This window comes from Ammospiza caudacuta, chromosome 4, assembly GCF_027887145.1.
Source record: "Ammospiza caudacuta isolate bAmmCau1 chromosome 4, bAmmCau1.pri, whole genome shotgun sequence".
NCBI lineage: Eukaryota > Metazoa > Chordata > Aves > Passeriformes > Passerellidae > Ammospiza > Ammospiza caudacuta.
In genome coordinates, this window is record NC_080596.1 from 14,143,034 (window position 1) to 14,155,412 (window position 12,379).

General features: G+C 40.5%; 1 protein-coding gene across 1 annotated transcript in view; it reads right to left on the minus strand.

The window, feature by feature from the left end:
- Positions 1 to 12,379, minus strand: part of TNKS (tankyrase) — a 128,057-nt gene that overhangs the window by 97,779 nt on the left and 17,899 nt on the right. The window contains exon 3 of the mRNA XM_058804266.1: positions 1,080 to 1,175. Within this exon, the coding sequence (XP_058660249.1) occupies positions 1,080 to 1,175 (96 nt within the window). The remainder of the gene's footprint in view (positions 1 to 1,079; positions 1,176 to 12,379) is intronic.

Consider the following 12,379-nt stretch of genomic DNA (forward strand, 5'->3'; position numbering starts at 1 on the left):
TAAATCATATGTATTTAAAGTACACTGTTCCAAAGGCACTCTCAAATCACTGCAGCGCTGTAGATAATTATGTATAGCACTCAGCGCACTGAAGAAAGACGATGAGGAAATGTTCTTGACAAAGTGAAGGGAGCTGGTGTGCTCTGAACATAATCTGAAGAAAGAATATGGGTGTTTTATAGCACATAACCCATAAATTAAGCTGTCAATAAAAAGAGAGAGAGAATAGGAAAATAAAGGCAAAAGAAAAACAGCTATTCCTTCAAATGAACCTCAACTGCTGAATTCCTTTCTATAAATCTAATTGTATATATTTTAAAATCCAATATTACTTTGTTTTATTTCCTAGATGACAAAATCAGCACAGAGGACCATGTATTTCTTGATACCAATTTGACAGGCAACTATATTATACTTTTCATGCTCACTGGTATGCCGCAACAGTTAATTTATTAAAAAATCAAAGCTCTGTAAAAACAAAGTTATATCTGTAGGATATTTTCATGAGACATTGTTTTGCAGCTAACAGCCCCTAAAGAAGGAAAAAACTGGTAGATGAGAAAGGGTTCAACCCAAAATGACTAACAAGGAAGAGGAAGGAAAGCGCAGCATGTGAATCTGCAGCAAAATCTAACATAAGTATTGATCTCTGCAATCAGTAGCAGGTTGTCTTTCAGATCACAAGTACTTTTATAGTTACACAAATGTCCTTGCTTGCCTAACAGTGAAGGTCTTAAAACAACTGAGCTGATTTTTTTCCTGTTTTTTTTTCAGGGGCTAAGGCATCCTGTTCAATCTGTCTATTGGGTATCAATTAAAAAGAAAAAATCCAGAGAAATAGAGTAAATAACAGATGATATGGTAACAGAAAATTACAGCATTAGCATAAGTAGAATAAGCAAACCTAGAGCAGCACAGCAGATTAACAACAATTACATCAACATAAACCTGGTAAAAGACAGTTTTTTAAATGCTCTTACACAACAGAAAATCTGGAAAGGCAGAAGGCTCTTCTGATGCTGAACTTATACACACAAAATAAACTCAGGTTACAGTGCTGAGAGATGTATGTATCTTACCCGTGAGTACAGCTTTAGCTGAAGGGTCTGCCAGATCCAGTGCAGATTTCCCATCGGTGTTCCGAATGTTTGGATCAGCTCCGTGCTGCAGCAGCACTGTGCAGGGAAAGCAGAAACAGTATCTTACCTCAGGTATACACAGGTTATTTACTGTCAAGTGTCTCCTCGGCATGATGAAGGCATAAACAAACATTGCACAATTTTCTTTATTTTTCCTTCTGTTTTTTCCTCCCTCTCTCTCCCTTTTTTTTCTTTTTTTTTTTTTTTTTTTTTTTTTGTTAAGCACTGCAGCAAAGGATCTTCCCTAGGCTAAGGCTAAGTTGGCAAGTTAAGATATGGTAAGACCACATGACTGCATGATAAACATGAACCCTGACTCTCTTGCAATAGTCGGGTTTGGGTTCCTCCTGACAGCTAGCTGGTATGCTGTGCATTCACTGACTCACACTGGGAACTCTGCTGTGGAACCTGCTCCTGCCTTTACTACCACTACTGCTGCTTGTTACCACTCCTGTTCCTTTTCCAGCTGAATATTCCAAGTTACCCCGCCTCTGTAAGTCAGCAACACTCACAGCCTTTCAGTGGCTCATCACTTGCATAGGAAATGTTAACCATGGCATATCAGCTCACCTTCAAGAAGTGGAACAAATAGGGTAAGATTTGTAACCTGCTACCCTGCAGACTGGATGCTCAGAGGCTGTTTATACTCACTGGTAATTTTTTTCCCTACTAAGCCTACAAATACATGAAAGTTCAAGTACATAAAACCACCTAGAATACAATATACAACCACAAGGCTAGGAAGGCATTGATACAGTAAACTACCAACTAGAAAAGTTCATTAAAAAATCCCAGTATTTCACCTGTGAACCCATTATGTTGTCAGAAACAACATAATGCAATACAGATCACGACCAAGACATTTTGTACAGAACTGGAAAACAAAGCCCACGGCAACATTAGAGGCCTGACAGAAAGGCCCCAAATGTCATGCAAAATAAGCACAACATATTACAAATTCAGAGCAACACACTTATTTTGTACAGGTGAATAACAGGACAGTATACAGAAACTCAGGTCACAGAGATGAGTAATAAAAAACAGCTGACATTTATGGTTAACAACATTTGTTGTGATACAGCAGCTGGACTGAAGAAGTCAAGACAAAGAAATAGTTGCAAACAGTTTTTCTAACTAAGGGTATACAAATACTTAACACACAGAATTCTCCAGAAAAAACACAATCTAATTCATAACAAAACTAATTACTAATACTGCATATATATATATATATATATATATACACACATATATATTAAAAAAAAAAACTTTAACCAGGAAACACTTTTCAGAAAACCTTTTTTTCTAAATTAAAAATTTAACTGGTACTATTGTTTTTATTCAAACCTCTTTTCTTATACATTTCTGACTTCAAATTCTTTAAACATTGCCAAACTTCATATATTTTAACTTACAGGGTGCAATGCTACATGCTTGCCCCCAAGCTGAATTTTTGCAGAAGTCTGGTGCTTCAGTGAAGTAAATTGACTTATACTTTGATGAGAAGGCACAATTGCCTGATATTTTTGAAAGAAGACTCAAGTAGAAAGCCTATGAAAAAACCTCAGCTTTTTTTGTTTGGTGGTGGGGTTTTCTTCCCCTGTGTCAAGACAAAAACACCAAAATGGGCATGGGGGGAGAAGAACAACCAGCAAGCACGGGCTCACTGAATCTTGTCAGGATCTAGCACCTACGTTTCTGAAGACACCATCTGTGCCATACGTGCTACCACCCACTGAGAGATCTTACTCACGGACAGGTTTGAGACTGAGCCAGCCTCTCCAGCCACTCAGGCACATTCCAGTAGGAGCAGGCCAACGAGACCTCTTGCAGATTTTTTTTAAACACAACAGGCAGTATAGGAACTGAGTATGGAGAAATAGATTCTGTGTGTCCCATCTCTCTTCCCTTGGATGCTGTTAGTGACTCCATGTACCTGGGAAGAGGGAAGCCATTTGTCCCAAGAGGCACCAGTGCAGGAGTAGTATCCTGAAAGACATTACCAGCAACTAATTGTCTACCAAGAGAAAACAGGCAGTACAAAATAGTGAACACAGTTCTGACCAGACCAGAAGGCAACAAAGGATTCACATGGCAAAAAGCCTCAGAGAAAGAGCTTGGAAAAAAACTGAAAAACAAGATGTGGCAGGGGAAATGATAATAGCCCAGAAAAAAAGTCCATGAAGAAAGACCAAGACAGAGAAATGACTGGGATCTGACCCATTCGGAGGTTTGGACTAGCATGTGATGCCAAGATGAGGCAGGTTAGGGCAAGATAGGTGACTTTAAAAAATGCCAAATAACAGATGTAGAACTCCCAAAGGCATCTGAAACTGCCTGAGCTCGGTGCTAAAACAGAAGCACATTTTCAAGTCTCCTGATTCTTCCATCCTATGCAAACCAATCAAGAGTGCTTCCCCGCTACTTCTGCTGGCACACACAGATGACAACACACACAGTACAGCTTCCAGCTCCTCTCCTGGTAAAATGACAAAGGATTATGCACTATATCTAACCTGTTCAGTCATACTAATGAACCATGAGGGATTTGGCCACAGCTTACAACATAAAACTTCTGTGTCCAGTTTTTAGGCCTTTTAAAACCCAGGCAAATACATAAAAAATTTACTAACAAGGCTTAAGCTGGTTGTCTGCAAAACCTGGAATTATTGACCGCCTGTGGAACACACATTTAAAGGCCAAATGAGGTTCAGAAAAATAACTTATCAGAACTCAATTGCTGTAACCATGAGACTCATCCTACTTGTCTCTGCAATCATTCATCCCACTCATCTTCCAGCTTCTCCAACAGCCACAGGTATGGTCCTGGAGATACTGCCCTTACTCAGTCCTAGAAACACATCTACACCATGAAATTAAGGCAATGGCATCTTGGAAAAAGAAACCAATTCTAAAAATACAGACTGCATTAGAATGCATATGAACAAAGGAAGCAAATGGGTCACAAAGCTTGTCTTATTATTGTATTTCCTATATTGACTATTTTGTTCTAACATCTCTATATCTTTTAAGCACAAAATTTCACAGAAAGATATCCCAGTGAGCAATGTTGTCATCAACAGGAATTAAGAAGAGAGATCCAGCATTTGATGTTTAGGCTATCAGTATAACACAGCTGTACTCCAATACCTGGTGAACCCCAGGTGGCTTTTAATTGAATGTTCTCCTGCATCTTCAAAACCTTCAACACTTTAGCCCAAGACTAAGTCTCTTCTAACAACAGGGTATTTGACATCTAGACACAGTGTGTCTCTCTAGATTTGCTTTTCAATACGCCAGGGATGTAAAAATTGCAAGATAGATCTCCTCTGTGGGGAAAAAACTTTCCCTCTCTAAAGAAACACAACAGAGCAAGATAATTGTTCTAAATAATTGTAGCTATTTTGCATTTCAAACACTGCACACTGGTTTTAGAGGATGGTTTCTGAGTAGCCTGAAAAGGGGATGTGGAAATAAGTTTCTATGAAGAAACTTCTGTTCCAGTTCTGGAAGGAAGAAAATTGTTCCTTTTATTGTAAGGATGTTGTGCACAAAAATTAACTCCTGAAACTTTGTTAATTAGTATACTTGGATATGCTGGTCTATTTCCTCTGGACAATGGGGACATTGGGGTGTATTATTTGCCTGTATTGGAGGCAGTGCCCTTAATAATCTAGCAATATCATTAACAGACTAGCCCTGCCTTTTCTACAGACCATATTGTACAAACAGTATAAAGAAAGCCTTCTTACTGAATCTTCATATTGCATATAGATGTCAAAAACCTCTAACATTATCTATAGTACAAACATCGACTGGTCTGGAGTTATATTTTTTACCCTCACTGCAACTGCTAAAATACTTCAGGTTCTGATTTTCACACACTATCTGAAATACCTTATTTAATTACACTGCTATTATATCAGATCACTACTGGAGACAAGAAAGACCATAAGTATTACTATATTTTTTTTAAGCTGCTGTATTGCATAGAGCATATAGTACAACCACTAATTATTTCACATTACTGTCAACTCACTACAGCAGGATGACTCCTAAAATAAGACACTTGGCCCACAGCCTCCTGGCATAGGTACATTGAACTGTGAAGTTAACCAACACAACCTCATTCAGCTGTCAAGAGCAAACATTTTTACTTTTGTTCCTTTCAACCTTCACATTTTCACCAACAAGGTATGGCAAAAACTTCCCCAGTAGCTATCAACAACTGTGTTTTTACTGGGGTGCGGGGAAGGAAACCATCTACACAGAAACCATCACCCAAGTACTTAGTCCTTCCTGCTTCCTACTCCCACAGTTGAAAGTGCACCAAATGAAAACGCTTTTGATTGAAAGACATAAATACAATGGAAATAGAATAGGGATAAAAATACATTTGTTTGTTCATATTAGCACAAAGATCAGTATAGTTCAGATATGACTTCTCTAGGCCCAAAATCTACAGCTTCCTGACTATCCCTACAGGAATGTTGATGGAAAAGTTCACATTTGGTTTCAAATCAGATGCATGCAAATACAAAAAAAAAAGGGCAGGTCCAAATTTTTGACTGTTGAGTGAAAAATGCAAGGAAAACAGGAAGGCCTCCCAGAAGTATCTGTACTGCAAGCTACCGACTGCTTTTAATTATATTTCAAGGGGTGCTCACTGCTGTACCATTGCCTACTCTCTTCCCATCAGTTTTTTTATCACTGTCCCACTGTCTTGTGCTTGGCATCCCTTCCAGCTACCCCAGCTTTACTATATATTCTTTCTTTCTTTTCAAATTCAACTTCTGGAGACGATCTCCAAAGGTTTTTTTCAAATCACGTCACTTGAGCTTCATCTACTTACTCCTGAAGAATCAAGGTACAGAGGATACAGTCTAAGAAAAAGATTCTTTTTTATTTACAACACAGCATTATCTTCCATTTCTCTAAGTGGCACCTCTAGAGCTGGTCAGTCTCTCACTAACTTTAGGTCCCAGGAACACACACACCTCTCAGTCTAGGCCTTGTGTAGGATGTTTCCAAGCTAACAAGAAACATAACGTGCTTATTTATCTCCACATTGTTAAAACATCTAGACAACACACTGGAATCCAAAGTATAAACTTCTCTCAGCCAATGCTAAATGCATCTTCTCCCCTAACCACCAGTACATGTAAATCAAACTACCAGCGCATGTCAATCAAACCACTAAAGTTTTGAAGCTTTTCTCATGTTACAAGAACACCAGTTTCTTGCCTAGATATTATACTTCTGTGATTTAGAGTCAATAATTCAATTTTGGCAAGTTACCAGATACATAAGCCTTTTTGCTAATGACCATATATAACAAAAGTTGTAGCACCCTAGTCTTAGCTTTATAAAACTGAATACACAAGATATGGGTAATAACATCAACCACCACGGTATCACAGATTAAGTTCCACCTCTGTGAGCAAACCCAGTCTTGTCTGTGTCATGGAGAAACAAGCTGTAGTACCCATGAGCCACTGGAACTGCAAGGAAAAACCAGGAGAGACAATATCACTACAGAGCTCTAAGGATTTAAGTATCGCTGCTGGATCTGATGACATCCACAGCCTCAAACATCACTGCGAGCTCAGTCAAGAGGAGTTGGAAAAAAAGGAGAGACGGGTCCTGTGCTCTGGACTGCCCCTCTGTAGTGAATGCCATCAAAGTTGAATGAAGAGAGGATTAAGAAGTAGAAAGGCTAAGCACACTAAAGCACATAGTTCAGAGTCAGGATAGCATAGAGGCAATAACCACACATATCTGGGAACACTGCAGGTAGATTCCTTGGCAAGAAGGCATGATAACCTGGTGGCAGATCAGGGACAGGAGTGTCCAGAAGGCTTTTGAACATCTCTAGAGAAGGAGACTTTCACAACCTGTCTGGGCAACCTGTTTCACCTAGACCACACTGGCAGAATTGCCACACCTAGCCCTGTGCTGCCCACCCTCCTTTGGGGGGCTGCAGCTGCAAACATTTGGTCAGGCAACAAAGCAGATTAGAGAAGCAATCACTTGCCCAATCCTCATGCAACAACATGACACGCTCTGGTTGGCACAAACAAGGACAGCACAGGGACACAGGCTGGTGAAAGGAGTAATTTTGTGTTTCTAGTTTAGAGTATATCTAACGTTACCAGCCAAAGTCCTGCTGGGTCAGTGTGAGCTGCCTAGTGCTTCCCATCATTTTGCCTTCTCTGCTTCCCTTGTTCAGGGCATTCCAGTTTCCCATTATCCCAGACATGGGTTTGTCCCCAATGAACCAGCATGTTGGTTTTGTTCTTTGTTGGGGCCAGACAGAGCAAGAGACAAATAGACAGACTACAGTAGTATGAAGCAGAAGCTTACAAAAGCAATGTTAGGCTCCACTATCTTGAAACAAAACCATTTAAAGGGCATTAGGTGGTGTTCCCCAATCGCCTAGACAGAAACAAGAGTTCTGACAGCAGGAGGGAGCAGCAGACAAGTAGCAGAGAAAAAGTGATAAAATTCTGAGAAACAGCAAAAAGTCAGGGACTGCTGATATATTCGGAACTAGGAGGGAAACACCTGTGAAATGCCTCAAAGGAATTATGTCATGGTCCTCTAAGAAGGGGGTAAGGTCAGAGACACAGCTGAAGCATCTCCATACCAACGCACACAGCACAGGCAGCAAACAGGAAGAGCTGGAAAGCTACAATCTAACCACTATCACTGAACCATCATGCAAAGGACCACACAACTGGAATGCTGCAATAGACAACTGGAAAATTTTCAGAAGTCACAGGCAAGAAGAAAAAGCAAGCAGGTGGCTGCCCTCCAAGAAAAAAAAAAAAAAAAAAAAAAAAACAACAACAACAATAATAATAATAAAATACATTGACTCTAGAGAGCTGCCTTGGCAAAACAGCAATGAAAAAGCTGATAGCTTATGGGTAAAAATTAGGGGCTCAGCCAACAAACCATGGCTGGTGTTTATTACAGTCTACCTCATCAAGGGAAGCTTGTTGATAATGAGTTCTTCCTTCAGCTACAAGAGGTGTCATGTTTGCCGGCTCTGATCCTGCTGGGGGACTCCAACCACCCTGACATCTGCTGGAAAAGCAGCACAGTAAACTGTAAGCAGTCCAGGAGACCCTTGCAGACCCAGTGAAGAATGGACTAAGGACTCCAAGTTTTCAGAGCACACTTTCAGTTGCTGAATGAATTCATGGTTGGGATCCCCCAGGAGATGCCCTCAGGGACAAAGGAGCTGAACAGAACTGGCAGCCCTTTAAGGACATAGAGCCCAGGAGCTCTCAAATTACCACGTGTAAGAAAACAGGTAAGGGAAGCAGGAGATAACCATGACTAACCAAGGACCTCCTGATCAAACTAAAGTGTAAGAAGGAAATGCACAGTTCTACAGAAACACTGGCTAGAAAAAGGAAGATTGAAGTAAATATACTCCCCCCTTGACAAATAAGACATGAGAACTAGCAAAAACCAATATGGAGAAGGCTGAGCTATTCAACAGTTTTTCACTTCAGTTTTCAATATGAATCTCTCTTCCCACATTTCTCAGTTCCCTGAACCTCAAGGCTGGGACTGTAGACTGCAGTTCCCTCCACTCTAAGTGAAGCTCAGGTTGAAGACCTCTTGAGATACTTGAACATACATCAGTCCACAGGACCCACTGAGATGCATCCCAGGGTTCTGAAGGGATAGGCTGATGTTGAAAACAGCCAAGCAATTCTCAATCATATCTGAGAAGTCTTAGCAGTAAGGTAAATCCTCAGACTGGAAAAACATCAGGCTCATTTTTAAAAAAGGTAAAAAGGAAGACCCTGGGAACTACTTATCAAGCAGCCTCAGTCCACATCCAGTAAAATCATGGAAGATTCTCCTGGAAGACACATCAAAATATGCGGAAGACAGCGAGCTGCTTAGAGACAGAAAAGGGCAGATCATGCCTGACTCATTTGGTAGCCTCCCACAATGAAATGATTCCATCAGTTGACAGAGGAAAAGCAGATGTCATCCACCTGAACCTCTTGCAAAGCTGGAACATCCAGAGAAGTTGTGGATACCCATTACTGGAAGTGTTCAAGGTCAAGCTACCCAGGGCTTTGAGCAACCTGATCTGGTGAACACTATCCCTGCCCATGGCAGGGGATATGGCCTACATGATCTTTAAAGGTCCCTTATAACCCAAACCATTCTATGATTGTAGTCCCGCAGGCCAGTTCCTGGAGATCCACAGTTTTAAAACTTATACAGATAGATGGTGCTAAATGGTCATTATCAATTAAAAGAAAGCTAGCTCTATTTAAAAATGCTACTTGGACCAAATGTGATGCAATCTGGATAAATACAGCACCAGCTTGCATGTTTCTGTTGCCTTGTCATTAGATACACAATGCAGCAACTGCTGGGGGCATCAGTATGTGGGAAGAGACAATTCACACAGACAGCTCAGAATATGGCTCTCCTAGCAGAGGCATTTCTTGCTGTACACCTAAAATGCCCATTTATTCCAGCAGGGTCAGAGGACAGCCATATCAAGTGTCTCCCTTTATTGACACAGATCTCATCTTTGAAAGGCAGCTTCTCATGACTCCATATGCTGTGGAAACTGCCTACAGTAACAAGATGCAATACCAAATTGAGCAGAGGCCCAGTAAAAGATTAAGTGGAAACAACACTTAGAGATCAGAGATCAGGTTCCTTCAGCTTATTTGAGCAATTCACAGAAAGAGGCTTCAAGGCAGCAGTAAGAAAACAAAGAAGCATCATGAACGAGGTCCCCCAGTACTACCTTTTTGCTTGCTTGTTTTGAAGAGAAAAAAGGTCTAGACAAAACCAAAAAAGTACACAGAATCACTTTGAAAAGGATGTTAACTCCTAATTTTTCAGGAAGACTATTCTGTCTCAGTCATTGTTTGCTCCACAAGCACTTTCAGACTTTGCTCAATGAAGTTTCAACCTCTTAGTAAGACAACCTGACTTCCTGTCTATATCTCCATACCATAAACCTTACTTCTCAATGTACTGCAAGACTTCAATGCATTCTAGGTTTAAGCTGGCACTAGATGTTCCAGAGATCAGATTTATCTAATCAAAGCAAGGTAGGGAGAAGGGATCTGAACCAGACAACCAGAACCACAAGTATTACTGCCACAAGAGCTCTTCCAGCAGGGGAAGAAGATACTTTTTTTAAAGGCTCCCTCCTCCTTCTGCGATTGCCTTCAAGTCTTACCCTGTAAGTAGGTGCATCCTGAGTTACACAATCCTGACTAACATGCTCTAGGGAATCCTGCTTGAGTAGGGAGGTTGGACTGGATCACCTCCAATGGTCCTTACCAACCTTACTCATTCTGTGATTTTAACTATGATTAGTTCTCTGTATGTAGGAAGCACAACAAAATTGCTCCCTGGTATGCCAGTTCTGCCTACCTGTGATTAAATATGCATAGAAAGAAAGAACATGCAGAAGGTTCCAGAGCCCGTAGGCAGCACAGCAGAGGCTCATAATATCCTTCTGCCCTCAGAGAAAGAGCCAGAGTAGATTGCTCAGCCTACATGAACAGCAGTTCAAAACCTTGATCTTGCCTGGACTAAGTGAACTAAATATCCCTGTTACATTTTTCTGATGTAGCAGTTTTCAAGCTAAAATTTTCCATTCCAGCTAAGAGTGAGAACAAAAGTATATGCAGGTTACATAGAATGCAATCTTCTGGAAAGCCACCTCAAAACCTAAATGCAATTGCAGTTCTTTTGTCTGTGGTTTTTTTACATCATGTAAGAGACAGTGCTGCCATTCTAAAACATCACCTTCAAGAGCACTATCTGCACAAAAAGCTGTGTAGTGTAAAGGAAGTTTTGGGAGTTCCACAATGAGCCTGCAAAATGCAAGCACCCTAGAAGCTTTGGCTAGAAAAAAAAAAAAAGAAAGAAAGAAAAAAGAAAAAACTGGAAAACCTTTCATTGAGCTAACAATCAGTGAAAGACAGTAAGCATTTATTTAATCCCATTTATCTGCAGCCATGCACATGCACTCCTTTAACACTGAATCACAGTGAATCATGGAACAGCTGTGGTCAAAGGGACCTCTGTAGCTTATCCTCCCTGCTGCAGCTGAGCCACCTAGACTCAGCTGCCCAGGACTCTGTCCAAATGGCTTTTCAGTATCCCCAAGGGAGGAGATTCCACAACTTCTCTGGTCAACCAGAGGTAACCTGTTCTGATGGCAAAAAGTGTTTCCTGGTATTCAGAAGGAAGCTCCCACGTTTTGATTTGTGGCCCTTTCACAAAGAGGCTCAAGAATCACATCTCAGTGTGTTTGAGTAGTCATCTGGAACACATACACTGTTAAGCATGCAAAATGGATAGAAGACCTTTTCATCAAAAGAGGTCCAAAAAAACCTAACAAAACCCATTTAGCTCATTTGTAGATGGTATGGATTGAGGACTCACTATGAGACAATGATATCACAACCCCTTTTCATGCAAGCAGCAATTCTGCAACTACTTCAGCTTCAAGCAATTGGTTTAATATACAATACTGAACAGCTAGAAATCTGAACTGCTGCCCTACTGTCTGAGCAATTTATGTTTTCACCTATATCCCAAACTGAAAGTTGCTTTAAGGACAATTCTTCATTGTTTGGTCCCAATTTAACTTCTCTCTGAACAAATTCACCTTTCTACTTCAAGTTTTATACAAATAAATGTCAGCTATAATCCTGACATCCTGCTTGACAGATTAAGAGCCCTGCTTTCAGAGTCCTTGAAAAGCAAAAGCAGTCACTGAGGCAAATTAGGTCAACAAAGAACATCCTACGAGGAAAAGGAATTGAAGAGAGTTAAGAGAAACCAAAGATGAACTCCAACCTCCTACATAAGCTTACCATTTCTTCCTGATGAAGTTTGAGGAGGGAAAAATGTCTTGGTGGAAGTCAAGTTACAGATTGCATGTGAAATTACCTGTGTGGCTATCAGAAGGAACTATTTTCCAGTGAACCAAAATTTAACACCCAAGAACCAACAGGAACAAAAGGATCTTAAAAGTTTATGAGAACCTGTCCTGGATCTACCACTTTTCCAAAACAGAAAAGCATCTGAAAAAACATTCATTGAAAGTAGTTAAACCCTAGCAGCAGCTCTCATGCCACCATTCAGTGAGGTGAGCACAGAATGGGGACAAAAACAACGACCAAACCAAACCCAGAATAACTGACATTCCACAAGCACATTCCACCAGCACA